General features: G+C 46.3%; 2 protein-coding genes across 2 annotated transcripts in view; one reads left to right on the forward strand and one right to left on the reverse strand.

Annotated features, from left to right (window-relative positions):
* The window catches only part of LOC310870597 (C-X-C chemokine receptor type 4-like), a 277,312-nt gene extending 270,798 nt beyond the window's left edge, over positions 1 to 6,514 (forward strand). Inside the window, exon 5 of the mRNA XM_083781849.1 lies at positions 6,493 to 6,514. The gene's annotated coding sequence lies outside the window, so the exon portion shown is untranslated. The remainder of the gene's footprint in view (positions 1 to 6,492) is intronic.
* Positions 6,515 to 9,077: 2,563 nt separating this feature from the next.
* LOC310871118 (semaphorin-6B-like) overlaps positions 9,078 to 18,918 on the reverse strand; it is a gene marked incomplete at its 3' end in the record, with an annotated part of 30,399 nt that continues 20,558 nt past the window's right edge. Inside the window, exons 13-18 of the mRNA XM_083782607.1 lie at positions 17,579 to 17,719; positions 16,315 to 16,392; positions 15,498 to 15,559; positions 12,163 to 12,401; positions 10,667 to 11,131; positions 9,078 to 9,629 (exon numbers count right to left, since the gene is read on the reverse strand). Coding sequence (XP_083638733.1) covers positions 9,078 to 9,629; positions 10,667 to 11,131; positions 12,163 to 12,401; positions 15,498 to 15,559; positions 16,315 to 16,392; positions 17,579 to 17,719 — 1,537 coding nt within the window. The remainder of the gene's footprint in view (positions 9,630 to 10,666; positions 11,132 to 12,162; positions 12,402 to 15,497; positions 15,560 to 16,314; positions 16,393 to 17,578; positions 17,720 to 18,918) is intronic.

The raw sequence follows: 18,918 nt of genomic DNA on the forward strand, positions 1-18,918 counted from the left end.
CAAAGATGCAGGCTACCATTCTGTTTCAATGGAAGCCCACAGCGACATGAAGACACAAAGATACAGGCTACCATTCTGTTTCAATGGAAGCCCACAGCGACATGAAGACACAAAGATGCAGGCTACCATTCTGTTTCAATGGAAGCCCGCAGCGACATGAAGACACAAAGATGCAGGCTACCATTCTGTTTCAATGGAAGCCCGCAGCGACATGAAGACACAAAGATACAGGCTACCATTCTGTTTCAATGGAAGCCCGCAGCGACATGAAGACACAAAGATACAGTCTTACCAATCTGTTTCAATGAAAGCCCACAGCGACATGAAGACACAAAGATACAGGCTACCATTCTGTTTCAATGGAAGCCCACAGCGACATGAAGACACAAAGATACAGGCTACCATTCTGTTTCAATGGAAGCCCACAGCGACATGAAGACACAAAGATACAGGCTACCAATCTGTTTCAATGGAAGCCCACAGCGACATGAAGACACAAAGATGCACCCGCCGGTTGAAGCTGCTAGGAAAGCTACAACAGCTACAAATCTACAAAGCTACAAACACGCTGTGTATATTTGTATCTTTTGTATCCTTTGTATCTGTGCGACTGTGAACGCAGCATGAATGTATGTCTGACGATTTGAGGGCCTTTTCCGGGTGTGAACACCTGGGTGCCAATAGCCTACATCTGAGCATAGACATAGTATTCCCTCAAAGCAAACGGCATAAAACAATATTAGTTTGCCTCTTCTACCAAAATAAAAGTTACTGTCGCCTTTCCAAGCGGTCATTCTCTTGTATTATATCGTAATTGTATTATTTATTTCCCACCATCAGACTATCCAGCATAGCTACCTCGTAGGAAAGTCTAATAAGGCCGGAGCCAATCAGAGGCAGACGGGGTGTTACCATGTCTATGCTCGGACGTAGAATAGAATCACGCATGGCAATAGGCTCTATGTACAAACGCCATTTTGGAAGAAAAGAAAAAAACTCTTCCTACTTCCGGGCCTCTTCCGACTTCCTTTGCATGTGTTACCGATGACACTGATGAAGGCTCTGTTCAATTCTGGTCAAACAGAGTCAGGGTGCTGATATTGAGCACATTGGCTCACGTGAAACACTCTACACTACATGCTACACTACACCAGAGGGTCTCTAAAGTGTCCTTGAGTGGGTTCCAAATGGTCCCGTAAGGTGGGGTGTGTAACTCTGAGTGTACAAATGGAACCAAATGGACCCCTAAGCAGTGGCGTTTCCAGGAATTACATTTTTGACAGGCAAGACATGTGTTAATTGTCGTCGTCCCCCGCGCACAATCGTAGCACTAAAGGTTTTCAAAGAGATACAGTATACCTGCCAGACGAGTAGGATACAAAGGCTGAAAGGCTTGCATTTACATTCCAATGGGTGATTGAGGGTCGCGCTCTACCGCAACGGCCAATCAGCTGTCCACTAATAGTTCTCAGGTCTTGTTTTTGTCCTCCCTTGTATGGATTTTGGCCAGGCAGAAATGGATTTGGACAGGCGGACGCCTGCACTCGCCTTGTTGTAGATACGCCTCTGCCCGTAAGGGTCCACTTAATTGGTTCCCTTTGTACACTCAAGAGTTTTTGGGGGTCCTTGACCTTGAAATGAAAAGGTTTGAGAACCACTGTATATTACACAAAATGGAACAGTGCTCTTCATTAGTATCACCGGCGGTAACACCTGTGAAGTAGGAAGAGTTATTTCCGAAATGGCATACACAGTACACGTGCACATACAGTATAGCCTATTGATGAGTGGCAGTGGTGGAAAAATACTCAATTGTTATACTTATGTAAAAGTACCAATACTGCAATGTAGAACTACTTCGTCACAAGTAAAAGTACGGAATTGAAAATGCACTTGAGTAAAAAGTACAAAAGTAGCGGCATCAAAACGTACTTAAATTACTATACAAGTACATTGCAGAATGTCCCACTTCACAAGTTCAAAATGTGTACAAAATCTATTGAAAATACAAGATCTACAAGCTCACAATGCGTCGCTACGCGACGCATTGTGAGCTTGTAGATCAGCGATTTTCAAAATGTATAGGGTTGAAGTGGTTAATGTTTTCTAATCAAAATTAAAATCTCCAAAGTAACTATAGTAATTAAAGTTTTCAAATAATTGTAGTGGAGTAAAAGTAAAGAATGTGGCTCTGAGATGTAGTGGAGTAGAAGTAAAAGTACTGGAAATTGGAAATACTAAAGTAAAGTACAAATACCTCAACATTTTACTCAAGTACAGTACTTAAGTAAAAGTACTTAGTTACTTTCCACCACTGATATGAGTGGAGACAAAGAGGCAAAACCGCCGCGACAGCGGAGGGAAGAACATCGACTTTACAGCGAAAGATGTAAATGTGAAGAGGTGACCTGTCTTATGTCTTAAAGATGAGGTGGCCTGTTTTATGTCTTAAAGATGAGGTGGCCTGCAGTCTTATGCCTTAAAGATGTAAATGTGAAGAGGTGGCCTGTCTTATGTCTTAAAGATGAGGTGGCCTGTCTTATGTCTTAAAGATGTAAATGTGAAGAGGTGGCCTGTCTTATGTCTTAAAGATGAGGTGGCCTGTCTTATGTCTTAAAGATGTAAATGTGAAAAGGTGGTCTTATGTCTTATCTGTACATTCACTCGCTCTGAACCCCTCCCGCATCCCCCCACCCCCCCTTAGTGCAGCAGTTCCCAACCTGTGGGGCCAGTGCCCACTGCCGGGCCACGAGGACGCTGCGAGTGGGCCACCATATCATCATTGACAAAACAATAAGGATGAATTATTGAAGGATTGGAGCCTATAGCATTCATGGCGATGTTTTAGTTTTTGTCACATTCCTGATGACCGTCTCCGGTAGTAAACTTCAGCATCTTGGTCATCAAATTATTGGCTCAGTAATTAATGTGATAAAAGCAAACAATAAATCTCCATGAATTCAATTCGCTTCATGGAGTGCATGTGTGATCGATAGAAAATATGTCGTTTTTCTGTGGGGGTGAACTACTCCGTTACAATTTACAATCTTACTCTGTTAAGATTGTAATGTTAATATAACACCATTATTAAATAAATGAATGCAAAAAATAAGGTAAAACCTTGACAAATTAGTTTTCGTTGTGATACCGATAAACAGGAACTTAAAATATAACAATGTTAGGTCCACTGATGATCCAAGACAATGGATGGATTGATAATTAAAGGATTGTAATTTTCCTTAATTTCTTTAGGCTTTCTGAGCTCAATTGCACCCGAAAAACATGAACTTTTAACATTCAGTATAGATTTTCTGTGGTCTGGGCCGTTTTCTGGCTCAAACAAGTGCTCTGAATCTGAATTTGATGTCACAGCCTGCAAATCCCATTATGTCAATGAGATTTGCCAGCAGATGTCACTGTTTTCACTGTTTTGCCTGTTTTCATTGCAGCTCAAAAAGCTTCCAAACCCCAGAAAAAATTCCAGACCACAGAAAATCCACTAAATGTTTTTTTTGCGTGCAATTGAGGTCATAAAACATACAAATAAAAATGTATGAAACCCTTTAAAATAAAAACGCAGTCCCCGGCGCCCACCCTCCAGATGGGTGGCCCCGCCCCGCTGGGGACGCTTACGAGATCTTTCAAGTATGGGCCCCGGAACCCGGAAAAAGGTTGAGGAACCGCTGCCCCCTAGTGTATGGCAGTTTGTTGGCAAATGAACGGACACAATCAGGCTTCATGGCGGACATACATTCATATCCTCGAGTCAAAGGAGAAATATACATACACGGCATTCCTTTACAGCACGTCTGTCTGTCTGTCTGTCTGTCTCTGTGTTGTCATGAAGGTCTGCTTATGAACTACTTATAAAACCAGTCACTATTATACAGGACGTGAACCGCTCGGAAATCAACTTCAGTCAGTTTCACGTTATTAAATTGATGTCAGTGATTACAATTACATAATCATTAAAAGTCATGAGAAAAGTGGCCGTATTGGTTCACTTATACATATTTACAATAGGTAATACAAAGGGCAATTAATACCACGTCTCAAAGTAGTTTATAAACATACCCTCAATACATATATACAGTATATATATATATTTGGTAGCATTCCAGGAGCTTGAATGCTTTGAACGGTAAAGGCCAGTCTATGGAAAAAGAAACACATTCAGCATTTGAAGGCAAAATGACACAAAGGTACAAAGTTTTACAAAAACATCAGCATTGCAGTACACGCTTTAAAAGGGTATTTCACTTATACGACACTTCTGGGGTCATTTTAACGTATAGGCCTACTCTGGATTTCTTTGTGCACCTACTACCTTTTTCAAAAGTTGCTCGAGTCAAATACGTATAGATATTTGATATACATAGTATGAGACACACACCCCACCAAACCATGTCTGATGAAATGGATATCAAATTGATATGCATTTGATATTGGACACACACACACACACACACACACACACACACACACACACACACACACACACACACACACACACACACACACACACACACACACACACACACACACACAGTGTCATTAAAATAAACAGGGCCAGGCGCCCTTGATCAATCGATGTCTAAATGTTGAATCAAACAACTTCAAAACGGTCTGGTCTGCTCTGACTAGACATTAGAATGACCCACAGAAGGTGTTTTACTGTGAAATGCCCCTTTAAGCAGGCTGAAATTATCATGGCACTTGAAAGGATACAGAAAAATATATGTTAAACGAGGTTTCAATATATACAGAAGAAATGGGGAATTTCTTTTTTCTATAAACTATAAAATCTATAGTATATTCTAGATTTTAATTTAGCCACTCGAAAACATTATCTCCCACGTAGTATAGGAGTTTTGGAAATATATCTGGTCGTTGGTCATTTGTCTTGTATATTTTGAAACATAATATGAAATACATATGTTTTTCTGTACTTTTATTTTTATTTAATTGTTTTGTCTGGTTTTCTTTGTAAATGTTCAGGCAACAGGATGCCATAGTGAAAGTTTGGCACATATTAGATGATAAAAACAAAAGGCATTGTCTCAGTTGTGGGGTATAGGGGGATGGTTTAAGGTTAAGTGGCCTACTGTATTTACTGTACACAGTAAAAAAGAAAATCCCTATTGTTAATTTAACTCTGAGATTGAGCAAATGGACCCGAAAGGGTCCAATTGCTCAATCCCAGAGTTAAATGAACATTGAGGGATTTTACTGTGTACAGACAGACATGGGGTGTTGCAGGACTGGACAATCAGCGTATAGCCATGATGTGCAAATATGAAATGCTTCCGTTCCCTCTATAACCACAAATCAACATTAGACGATGACACTGGAGGCAAACTTCAATCGTTACACTCATCTCATCTCCTCCATTGATTTTGCCATCCCGAAATATACATCGCTCCCACTCCCCGATAAACACCAGCACCAAAAATAAATACATTAAAAAATAACCTCACCGCTGGGTGTATGAGCCCCGTTACCCTCGCCTCGTGACACCCGCACAGGAGGTACGCTACCTCGCGTTTCTATAGTCATACAAAGGCCACTTTTCAAAGCTGAGCCCAAACTGGGAAACCTGTATGTTTGTTGCTGTCGAGCAGAAACCTCTGATCTGACCATATTCTAACCTTTTTGTGTTTTCCACACCGTAAATGTAACGCCCTACTTGATCATAAATTATTACTATTTTAGCATCACACAAAAGCATCAAAAGTCTCGTTTCGAGCTTCTTGATCTTTTACTTTTGCAATTTGTTTTGGACATTTTAAGGTTTCCACCCGACAGAGACAACATACTAGATATACTCATATAGCTATCATCATCGTCATCATTATCATCATCATCAGCATCATCACTATGGGAGGAAGGACTAATCATTTTGGGTTTCATCATCACGTATTATCAAAGGTTTGTCTTCCGTATGAAGATAAATCCGCTATGTACAGGTGAACTATATCCTCTATAGTGCTGCCCGCTGTCCGTAAAAAGGAGCCGGCCTTTGTTGCCATCTTCCAAGCGGTGGCAGCTTCTGACCTAAAACGTCCTAAAGGAGTTTGTGGTCACGCCGACGGCGACGCGTCCGTCCAACTGTCGGCAACAGTCTCACGGCGGCCGGCCGGCCGCCCGCCCGCCCCGCGTCATCTCACAGTCGTCCTTTCTCACTCTTAATTCACTCAAATGCCTTTCCGTCCCTTCGTCGTTTATACTTTGCTCTCAGTCATGCTAATGTTGTGTTGTTGATTTTAATGGTCCTACCCCCCCCCCCCCCACACCCCATCCCCTCGCATCCTCCCAGGGCTTCGGACACTTTCACGGGCTGAATATACGGTCCTGTTCGGTGGGTGGGAAAACTTCCATTTTGTCCACTGACACTCGCTCGATGGAAGCCAGGGCGGTTCAATCATCGACACTGTAAACGTCATCTTAGTACTGTATCACTGCAGTAAAACCAGTGTGTGTGTGTCACAAGAGTGTGCATGTGTGTGTGTGTGTGTGCTTGCGTGTGCGTCAGTGACCAATACCTTACTGTCTGTCTTTCTGTCTGATCATTCGTTCTACGTGCTTATCAGTCAGTCTGTCTGAAAAAAAAACGACATCCATCCCGTCTTTCTCTTGATATGCTTACTCTGTCATCGGCCCTGACGTTCTCCCCCCTTCATCATGGTCGTACGCCCGTCCTCCGAATGGACCGCTGGGCGGAAGGGACTGAAAGGACAGTTCCTGTATAGTACTAGTCAGTCAGATTAAAAGCCTGAGCGATACTTTGTGGTGCGACGGTGTGTAGCTCGGTGTGTAGCGCATCAGTGTGTAGCGCATCGAGAGCAGCAGCAGACCCACAAGCTCATATAAGACGTCGCGAATCTGCTGCTTTCGGGGTCCGTTGACCCGCCCTCGTTTCATCGCCGTCCTTGGTATCCGGGCGCCGTCCTCCTGAAAGTATTGGTCATAAAGGATACCGTTGTAGGGGAAGGGGTGGCGAGTGGGGTAAAGTGCTGGAGGTGGAGGTGGGGGTGGAGGAGGTGGGTTGGGGGAGACGAGATGGCGGTGTGTGTGTGTGTGTGTGTGTGTCATTACAGAGAGAGCGTGCAGCTGGCACCAATACTGCTGACATTTCAGTCCCGCGCGGGACGGGCCGTGCTCTCTCTTCCTCTCTCTCCGCTGCGGCGAGGGTGAATTTATGGCCCCGTGTTCATACCAGACGACCGGGGGGGATAGGAGGAGGAGGAGGAGGCAACAGCGCGTTCGCACGCTGGGCGCGCGCACGTGCCTCGCATGTCCCTCGCTCGCAGAGTAGACACACTGGAATCAATGCACGCCGCATATACAAACTGCTTACAGTCAGTGCCTGTCGGAATGTGCGTGTATGTGTACGCGCCAGAGTGCATGTGCTCCCGTGTATGTGTGTGTTCTTCAATTCATCAGTGCTTCAATTCACACACACGCACGCACACGCGCACAGACACACACACGCACATGTACGTACGCACGCACAGACACACGCACACATGTTCAAAGGATGACCTCAGTCAGCGGCTGCGCTTCATTAGGCAGACAAATAGCTCTTTGCCGTCGCCTTGCAGTTGAATCTGCAAACGATGCAAACAAATAAAGTTTGTGTGTATTTTTTACGAGGGGCTGTTATTATTTGTTGTGAGTTGACATTTTGCGGTCCAGTGGTGCCTGGCTGTGCAGTCAGTCATGGTCCTTGTGGTCGCTGATGTGCACACAGACACAACAAGAGAGGGAGTCTTTTCATCTTTTCACATTTTAATCCTGAGAGGAAGGAAAGAACAATTTGCTCGTCTTCCCGGCCTGTGGCGTTTGAAGCAGGCTGGTGACATCCACTCAATAGAGCACCGAAGTCTGACGTCACTTACACATGCTAGAGAGCACCGAAGTCTGATGTCATTTACACACGCTATACCTGGGTCGCGTCCCCCCCCCCCCATTCGGAATTCTCATAGACGATTTTTATATCGCATCAAATAAGAACCGTGTTCCAAAAATAAAGAAATTATCCTGCCGGTTTGACTCATATGGATATGAAGAATCAACTGACGGCGAGAAAACGCTAACGTTACCAGCGCCGAATTAGTTTATCAAAATATGTATCAAATATGATAAATATATGACATGTCGTCGACGCCTCCCCGACGATATCACAGAGACAGTTTCTTAATTTTGGAACCAATTTTGGATCAATGTTATTCTCCATTGAGAAAAAAACGTCCACGATCCAGGGATGAGTGAGTGACGTCAGGACTTCTGCTCTCTGTACGCTCTGTACTTAGTAAACTTGTTGTGTACTTTGTTCACTCCTTTCTTCTCCCCCTCTACACTAAATATCTTGGCCGACAATAGCCAATCTACAAGCGTGTAGTTCGGCTATTTTCAGCAAACGTTCCCCCCTCCAGAAAAGGGGATGCTAAGAGTGGTTACGTTTCTGCGTTCCACGCACGCAGATCCATCTGCACATCTTCGCGGGAGGGGCGTCAATATGCCGTACATATGGAGAATATGCTCTGTCTCCATCCTCTGTTTTAATCTGCCCTCCTTCATCCTTCCTCGTGTTCCCCCCCCTCCGTCACCCCCCCCCCCCCCCCCCCCTCTGTCTGCTCCGTGGAGGGCGGGCGAGCAGCAGCAGCAGTGGGGAAGGAGAGAGTGAGAGAGAGGCAAACTCTGCAATGCAGACACAGCAACAACCCTCCGACTCTCTCCTCCAATTAGCAGGCAGGCAGGGGGTGTGAGTGGCAGGCCACTGCTGGCCAATCACCAAGACGAGGGGACCGGCTGCAGTGTGTGTGTGTGTGTGTGTGTGTGTGTGTGTGTGTGTGTGTGTGAGAGGAGGCGGGGGGGGTGAGAGGGGGGAGGTTTTGCCTGAGAGACGATCAGAAGGTCTTGAATGACGACAAACTTATATTAGTCAGGGAGGGGAATGGAAGGAGGGAAGGAGAGAGGGATGAGAGAGAGAGAGAGAGAGAGAAGGCCATGGAGACCTATATAACTGTAGACATGGAAAGACCCCTGGCCCCTCCTCCTCCTCCTGTGCTGCATGCTCATTGGCCAGGCTGAGTTCTCTGGTCCGGGCAGGTCTTCTTGTTCATCAGATGACTCAGATCCACCAGCTCGCCCATCTCTCCTCTGCCCACCAGGGCGGCGCCTCCTCCTCCTCCTCTCAACAGTGCCCTCCCCAGGCCGGGGGCGGTGTTGTGGTGATGCTGCTGCTGCTGGGCGGGGTGGTACGGCCCCACGTACCCACCCAATCCCCCGGCGGCCAGGACGGGCGCGGGCGCCACCATGCCGTGGTGGTGGTGGTGGTGGTGGTGGCTGCTGAGGATGTAGCCCTCCTGGGAAACCACGGGGCCCCAGCGCAGGGGGAGGGTCGTCTCGCCACCCTCCTGCATGGCGGGGGGGCCCCAGCGCAGGGGGAGGGGCTCTCCTCCCCCTCCTCCTCCTCCGCCGTACTCGGGGGGCGGGGCCGCGGTGGCGGGGGCGGTGGGCGCGGCCGAGGGGGCGCTGGGGGCCGAGACCACCCTGCGGCGCTCCGGCGACTCCTGCGGCGTCATGGGGTACACGTAGCTGTCGCCCGCGGACTTCCTGAGCGGCGCCTTTATGACAGACAGACACAGACTTTATTAACAGTTCTACTGCGTAAACCGCGTTCCCCGCTATTTAATCCATGTGTCGGTGGTGCGTATAATACGCTAAACCCGCTATTTGTTTAATGTGTTTAATTCGCCGTTTTTTTTATAATTAAAACGAAAGAGCGGATTTGTCGCGGACCTGGTGACGAGGCCATCGCGTTATGATGACGAAACCGGAAATCTAGCCATGCTCTGGGCTGCTAGGGCTTCTGGGAAAGTGAGTTCAATGCAAGTGAACGGCTGGTTTGTTTGGACTAAAACATGCTGTGGAGGCTGTGTTCGTAATGGCGGCATGTTTTTCTCTTCAACAACAAACCATGGGACTATTTTCCGGATTTTCACCGATCAAAGCTGCAAATACTTTGAATGTTTGCATTAATTTTGTTCGCTGAACTTTGCATTTGGTCTCTTACATTTTGTTGTTGTATTTATATTGCATATTTTAACTATGCTTTTTTACTGTTGGCCATCTGGTTGTAAGTTGTTTATTTGCTATGTTGCATCCATTTTAATTGTGTTTGTTTAGTGAAGATTGTCTTGTGTCTACAAAGGTGCTATATAAATAAAGTTATTATTATTATTATTATTATATTATTATTGTTATTCTTCCGAAGGAAAAAGCCTTCAAAAGCTTCAGTGCCAATACTGTACATACAGATGATCAATAATGAAGAACGTGCAAAATACATTACATTGGTGAAAAGTAGAAAACCGTATTAAAGCTATAAGTTATAAGACGTTGGGAAAAAAATCACACTTGTGTGAAGTGAGGGGCGCTCTTATCCTCATAATATATCATCATACATCACATTCCATGCTCAGCCAATCAGCTGAGCACATTCCGTGCTCATACGTACACACAAAACTGTGTATTCCGGGCCCATGCCGTATTCACACGCACACGCACACGCACACACACACACACACACACACACACACACACACACACACACACACACACACACACACACACAAAAACCCATCTGTAACTAAAAGTATACCTTGTGTGGCGTCCCGCCGCAGCGCACCGAGGCCTTCTCCTGCTTGCTGAGGCACACGTAGTGCTGGCGCTGCGGCGGGCCGCCGCCGCCGCCCTCCGTGGCCCCGCCCCCGCGCCCCCCGCGCCCCTCCCTCTGCTGGAACAGCCTGCTGGTGAGGTAGACGGAGGCGGGCAGGGGGCACGGCGAGCCCAGGCCCACCGAGCCGCCCCCCAGGTACGTCTGGCTGCTGTCCCAGCCGCTGGAGTTGGAGTCGGAGAGGCGCAGGCCTCGCCGCTTCTGCTGCGGTGTGTGCTCCGGCGTGGGCAGGAAGCCCGGGTCCAGCTCGCCGCCGCCGCCGCCGCCCCCCCCGCCGGACTTCCCCCCCCCCCAGCCGTTGTGCTGCGGCATGACGAACAGGGTCTCCCCGCCCTCGCCGCAGGGGCGGTCGCGGCCGCCGCCGCCGCCCCGCTCGTCGCCGCCCCCTCCCTGCATGTGGCACATTTACAAATGTAGGGCATTTTAGCAGACGCTCTTAATCCAGAGCGATTTACAGTAAGCAAGAACAAAAAGCATGGCAATACATCAAATACATGAGAATAATTGTCATCATGACTGTAAGCTAAAAGTGGAATATCTATATAATGAAACTAAACATTTTGGATATTTTTTTTTACTATTTTATTTTCAAATGGTTTATTGGGACATTTTTCCACCTCTCATACCAAATGTCTTAATAACTTTAATCTTGTAGCCTACAACTGTAATACAGATAGGCTAAATAAAGTCAATTTATGCCAATGAACAGTCTGGAAAACAAAGCCAAGTGACAACTGTGTACAGTAAGTCAACTCCCGTGAGCTGCAACCGGTCGCAGCCTCATCAAGTCACCTTTCATGCAATGTGGCCCTTTGCCCCAAAATGAGTTTGACACCCCTGGACTATAGCATGCATGGGCAACTGGTGGCCCAGGGGCCACATACGGCCCTCACCTTCACTTAATGCGGCCTGCAGGTTAATTATTATAACACACTTTACATTTGAAGCAAATCTGCTACAAAGTGCTACAAAGCAGAATTATTTTAAAGGAAAATTTAAATAAAAACATTTAATGCATTCTGTAATAACCTAAACAGCTAAAAGGTTAAAAAAAACACACAGGGCATCTTAAAAGTACAACTACAGGCAAATGCCTTGTTAAAAAGGAAGGTCTTATAAGTTTTAAAAGCGTCCACGGCCTGTGGTGTTCTCAGGTGGTCGGGGAGGGCATTCCACAGCCGAGGAGCAGCTGAGCGGCTACAGTATGTCCGCATTAAAAGCTACAGTATGTCCACATTAAAAGCTACAGTATGTCCACATTATAAAGCTACAGTATGTCCACATTAAAAGCTACAGTATGTCCACATTAAAAGCTACAGTATGTCCACATTAAAAGCTACAGTATGTCCACATTAAAAGCTACAGTATGTCCACATTAAAAGCTACAGTATGTCCACATTAAAAGGCTAAAGTTCCCATACCTGTCGAGTGACGCTGAGCACGGAGCCCGCCATGCCAGGGTTCAGGTGGCCGCGGTCTCGCCGCTGGATGGACGAGGCGGCGGCGTGCCGGCGGTTGGACGGCTTGTGCGCCATGATCCAGCACACCGCCAGGCCCGAGAGCGCCGCCCCGATGGTGAAGGCGGAGACAGCGGACGCCACCAGCAGGTTGAGGGAGACCAGGCTCTCCGGTTCGATCAGCAGACTCTGCTGGAGGATTCCTAGTGAGAGGGACCAGAGGGGCAGGGGTTAACTTTGTCGTCAACTACCTTTTTGAGTGGTGCAACCACTCCTACAACCAGCAATGTCCGTGTCCACCCGCCTATGTTTATCTGAGCACCAGTATATGACTATTAGTACCAATAGGGGCGCTGTGCCAGAAACAGAGAGATAGATAGTGCTGCTAATGAGAGAGAGAGAGAGAGAGAGAGAGAGAGAGAGAGAGAGAGAGAGAGAGAGAGAGAGGAGGAGGAGGGGAGGGGGGAGGGGAGTTTCAACACTCATTGACGAAAACCAAATGAAAACTAGATGAAAACTAAATAAAAACTAAGCTATGACGATTAAAACTAGGACTAAATATATCGTCAATTTCGTCGACGAATAAAAATTACACTAAAATGTTAGGGAGGGACTAGTGGAGAAGAGATCCAGTAGAACTAAAAGACAAAAAAGTCATTTTATGCTTGGCTTGGTTTTATGCTTGGTTATTATGTAATACTACACTTACCGCCATTGGCGTAGAATAGATCAATGGCAATTGCGCTTCTATAGCACTTTCGATCGATCAAGCCATAATGCTACTTGCGTTAGCATCGGGTGTCATGACAACCTGTTGTTGCCATGACAATGTGTCGTACATCTTAGATCTTCGTCGCCATAATAATCCATTCTATCTGTTTCTTTCAATCGCCTGTATCTCCTATTCCTTGTCCCAGATGGCCTTTTTGGTCAAAACAACGTTTCTTTGATGGCACAGAGCCGACAATGTGGAGCTCTCCAGTGCACCGGCATAGATCCATCTCATAAACAAGGCTTGACCCGTTTAGCTCCCTAGGTTATTCTCACTTCCGGAAGTCTGGAAATGTGGCTTTTCAAAATAGGAGCTCAACTGGGAAAAATGCTGGTGTGAATTAGATGATAATGTATCAATATATGCTAGCGCTGTAAGTGTTAACTGAGTAGATGCAATTTCCTATGTTCTGGTGAACATTGAGAGTTTGATACCAAATCCAGGAGAACTCCAGGAGAAAGGACAATCCAGGAGACTCCTGCTGACTCTGGCAGGCCTATAATGTTTCATTTAGAACATTTTAACAGTGAAATGCCACAGTTGCCTCACAGGAGGCGCCGGTTTCCTTGCAACCCTTTTATCCCATTTCTTCCTTGAAATGTTATTCAATCTTCAAAAGGGTGCGGGTTGTCATTCATTCACACTGCAGCCTCATGTTCTAGGTACTGTATGGCTTTTCCGTTGCAGTTTTCTATTAGAGCAGGGTAATAATATAAAGGCTGTTCTTGGGAGTCAGAAAAACCAGGCAAAGGAAAGGAAGCAAAGACAGTTTGAGAACCACTGATGTCATGATTATAGCCTTGAATGAAAGTGTAAAAATACTAAAACATCACACTGGCTGTTAACACGGGACATTTTCCTGTCTCCAGCCTGGCCCTGGGGTCCTGCAAAACCCTGAGGCCTGCACTTGTCATCAACCCAGACTCTTCCCCCCCCCCCCCCCCCCACACACACACACACACACACAGATGACATAACTCTCCACTTAATTTCTCTCTCTCTATCTCTCTCCTCTAAAAGCCCCACCAAGATGCTTTGCTCGCTGACGCGTGCCCGTCGTCGTGAGCTTGTATAGATCGCCTATTTTTGCGATTGCATAAGTCGGAGTTTCCATGATGCCGCAATCTGGCCGGTGAGTTTAAGTCTTCTCCTCTCCACCACATTACCTCAGAGTTTCCAGCCAGAGTTGTAATTACTCCCATCTGCACCATGCACACGCTGCAGTCAGTCAGTCAGTCAGTCAGTCAGTCAGTCAGTCAGTCAGTCAGTCAGTCAGTCAGTCAGTCAGTCAGTCAGTCAGTCAGTCAGTCAGTCAGTCAGTCAGTCTGTCTGTCTGTCTGTCTGTCTGTCTGTCTGTCTGCCAGCCTGCCTGCTGTCAGTGGTCGGAAAGTAACCGGTGGTGGAAAGGAATTCTAAGCACGTTATTTGCAAGGCCGTCGCTGCACCATTTGGTTGCCCTACTCGTAGGATATTTGTGCAGAATGGGTTAAGTACAATTTTGAGGTATTTGTACGTTTACTTAGAATGAGTATTTCCAATTTCCAATACTTTAACTTCTACTATCTTGAATCCAAATATTGTTACTTCACTTCACATTTATGTGAAAACTGAAGTTATAGTTAATTACCTTGTGGATTTTGCTTATTATTTCAAAACATATACACTAACCACTTCAGCCATTTGGAAATGGCTAAAAAAAGGAGAAAAAGTAAGCATTGAGAAAACTGCCTTTCTTCGTCCTTTTTTTCAGACTTGACTACAGGAGCTGTGGTCTCAAAACATTGAGGAAAACTTGACGGAAAAAGACTCGCTCACAGTATAAAATACTCACTGTATAAAATACAGTGAGCGAGTATTTTTCTGTCAAGTTTTCCTCAAATTATTTTTAAAACTTCTAAACGAGACATTCTGCATATTGAGCTACTATCGCTTTTGGTACTCGTACGAACGGAGAATCAGGGCTTGTGGCCAGACGATTACGGCACTTTTGTCGTAAGTCATGTCCCCAATGTTCCCGTCTGCCGAATAATGTCCCCGTCTGCTGAAAAATGTCCCCGTCCGCCGAATAACGTCCCCGTCCGCCGAATAACGTCCCCGTCTGCCGAATATTGTCCCTGTCTGCTGCTATCTGGACTTTACTCTCTACAAGGTGTGGAGGAGAGGAGAGCAGGTTGTAATGAGGCATTGAGCCTCTAGATGGCGTCTGCTCTGAGCGAGTCAAAAAACCCAGCCAGTGTGCGTGTCTGCGTGCATGTGCGTGTTTGTGTGTCTGTACGTGTGCATGTGCGTGTGCATGTGTGCGTGCCATCCATGTCGCTGAGTGCTGCAGACTTTACAGTCACAGTCTCCCAGCAGGGAGGTGGTGTTTCTGTATTAACCCTTACCGTCACAGTCTCCCAGCAGGGAGGTGGTGTTTCTGTATTAACCCTTACCATCACAGTCTCCCAGCAGGGAGGTGTTGTTTCTGTATTAACCCTTACGTCACAGTCTCCCAGCAGGGAGGTGGTGTTTCTGTATTAACCCTTACCGTCACAGTCTCCCAGCAGGGAGGTGGTGTTTCCGTACTCGATGTCCTGCTGGAAAGGCAACCTGCGGCAGAAAGAAAAACACGGAAGACGATGAGGGATCAGGTTCATTTAACGGCCCTGCAGGCAGCAGCTCAACAATCTGTGTGTCGCTTCTTCAGCATACCGAAATGATGGTTTGAATCGTAACAATCTTCTTTAAAGGTTTCGTTTTTGATCATGTTCACCACTTATGTCATTTTGACTACGAAAGGAAAGATGCCGCACAGCTCGTAGTCACGATGCTATAAACTTTATTAAGCCAACGTTTCGGCAAGCAGGTTGCCTTCTTCAGGGTATGCTTATGTCATGCCCAAAAATAGAGAGCGTGTGTGTGTGTGTGTGTGTGTGTGTGTGTATGTGTATGTGTGTGTGTGTGTGTGTGTGTGTAGTATGCGTGTGCGTGCGTGCGTGCGCGTGCATAATGGAACACATTGACACAGCAGAAGGGTCCCACAATCCCCTCCTTACACCTGGCACTGTGTGTGTGTGTGTCTATGTGTGTGTGTGTGTGTGTGTGTGTGTGTGTGTGTCCATGTGTGTGTGTGTGTGTGTGTGTGTGTGTGTGTGTGTGTGTGTGTGTCCATGTGTGTGTGTGTGTGTGTGTGTGTGTGTGTGTGTGTGTGTGTCCGCGTATGTGTGCGTGTGGTGCACACATTGTGGCTGAGATTACATCAACTGCCATCTGACTCATTTGTTACAGGGTACCTTTGTCTATAATCCTCACGGGAAGTGTGTGTGTGTGTGTGTGTGTGTGTGTGTGTGTGTGTGTGTGCTCACCGTGTACCGGGTCTCAGGAAGGAGCAGGTGCTGCCTCTAGTCCACCCACAGTAGGGGTCTCTGGAAGCAAGACAGCTTCTACACACACACACACACACACACACACACACACACACACACACACACACACACACACGCATAAACACATACATATAGATACAGACACATGCATCCAAATATACCCAGGCCAGGCAGACATGGACACACAACGCGCACACGCACACACGCGCACACGCACACACACACACACACACACACACACACACACACACACACACACACACACACACACACAGGAATTATCCAACATGTGACGCTTCGTCAACTACAACACAAATGCCTGGCAGACAAGAAACATTTTCCCACCCAGAGCCATCTGGCAGACCCACACACCTCCTATACTGTCTGTTTACACAAAACATATTTAAATGAGCGAGTTACAAACAAACCCTCTTCATTCTTCATGGATAAGATGTGATGTGATGTGAAATTGAAATACAAATCACTTCACAAAAAGATAATAAATAAGTAAATTCAAAAGCCAGACGTTGGAGAGGGGATAAACGCCCTCTCAAAAGATTTGAATCAACATCCGTCCGGCAAAAAAAAGAAAGGGAAAAAAGGGACTGGATTACCGGGTGCCCAGACGGTTACGCAAACCGCCTGGGCTATTGGATTTGTTTTTGATTGATTGATTTATTTATTAACAGTTTGCAGAATTACAGTACATTTCAACTCAATACAAAGACTGTTAACTGTGAGTGGACGACCCAATTAAGCATTACACTTGTTTACAAGAGGGTCCACTATGTTCAATTCATCTAAACATTTAGAGACGTACAAATAGACACTTCCATATAGTCAAAGAACAGAACAGAAGGAATTCATCGTAAAGGAAGCAAAAAGGGAAAAGAGTCATAAACAATGAGGTGAAAAGGGGGGGCAGATTCAGATTTTACGGGGGCCAGTTTCAAATTGCAGCCGTCCGTTGGTGCCCTTTGAGAGCGGTTAAGAGCGGATCCCGTCATATTTTATCTTTTTGTTAGTCATGTCGGTTATGTTTTATTAATTTGTGCCTCTCTTGTTAGTCATGGCTGTCAGTTGAGTTCCCACCTGATGTTGTGTGGGAGTTCAGACTGCTCAAGACCGTATACTGAATAACTGCACCCACTTCAAACAGCGGGAGTGTAGGTGGCACCGCGGAGGTGTGCGTGCGTGCGTCAGTGCGTGCGTGCGTGCATGCCTGCGTGCATGCAGAACTCACTTCATGCAGCGGGAGTGCAGGTGGCACCGGGAGGTGGGCACTCTGACCAGACAGGAGGAGAAGGCCAGCAGCAGAGAGTGGCTGGTCCGGTCCAGAGACAGAGACAAGAGGAGGCGGGCCTGGGGCGAGTCAGCACCACATCTATAGAACCAGAGAGAGAGAGAGAGAGAGAGAGAGAGAGAGAGAAAAACCAAACATTAAAGCGACCCATAAAGATGGGTCCGCGAACCCACAAATGGGTCCCGCCCCAGTGTTTGGGAACCAGTGGTTCACTGCATGGACCCATGGGTCTACTGGGCCTGCTGGGCCCAGACCGGTGATGTAATCCACCTCCGGAGGAAGGGAAGGAGAAAGACAGGAGAGTATTCTTCACGGCACTAACGGCAGTACGGCTATAAGACTCATTATTAAGACAGTAAATTTAAGCTTTTATAGTCGTGTGGAAGAAGCAGCCATTACCTCCTCCTATAACTGTACGCCAGACTCCCAGCAGCACCGCAGTGTCGCCAACCAGTCCTGTTGTACTAAGATATCGTTGCTGTCGGGCAGGAACCTTGTTTTGTGTAAAAATGTATTCCCTACTTGGTTGTATAAGAGTGTCAGGAAAAGGTAAAACAATATCCGATCTACAAGCAACATGTTTGAAAGTGAACGTGGTTAAGCCGGTCTCAAAATGTGAATCATCTTTATTATTGTCACATCAACAAAATAAAATCAGTTTGATACAAAAGAAGAAATACTGAAAAGGCATCCATAGTACAGTATGTATACGAGGTTTAGACACAAGGTGCCTGAGCATAGCAGCTCATATGCTGTCCATGTGATACAGCATAATGTGCAAGATGAATATCCACCAGCGTTGTACATCAGATACGATGCAAAGAGTATCAGCCACATAGAGTAGTCCACAAAAATGTCACATTCACGGACGGACGGACGGAGCAGACAGACAGACTGCAGCAGCAGCATTAGCGCTTATCAAGCAGGAAGCACCATTATTACATCAGCCTGACGAACCATCAGGGAGTAATTAAAGCATAGGCTGTGAATTAAAGCCATCAGGTGCAGGTGATTTATATCACCTCTCTGGCGGGCAGAGACCTTTGTATTTCCATATTTTCAACTTTACTTTCTACTTTGCCGTATGAGTACAACGCAAAAAAACCCATTGTGAAAATAGCCTGTCCAAAAGCAACACAAACGTGTTGCATCATCAGCTTGTAGATCTGGACCTCTACATGGAGTTCCAATGACTGTCCAATGACTGTCAAATAGTCCTTTTCTATGATTTGTTAATCAATAAGCAACCTACGGCTGTAATAAATAGATTTCTTTAGATT

Source organism: Protomyctophum parallelum (genome assembly GCF_964188405.1).
Source record: "Protomyctophum parallelum genome assembly, chromosome: 14".
NCBI lineage: Eukaryota > Metazoa > Chordata > Actinopteri > Myctophiformes > Myctophidae > Protomyctophum > Protomyctophum parallelum.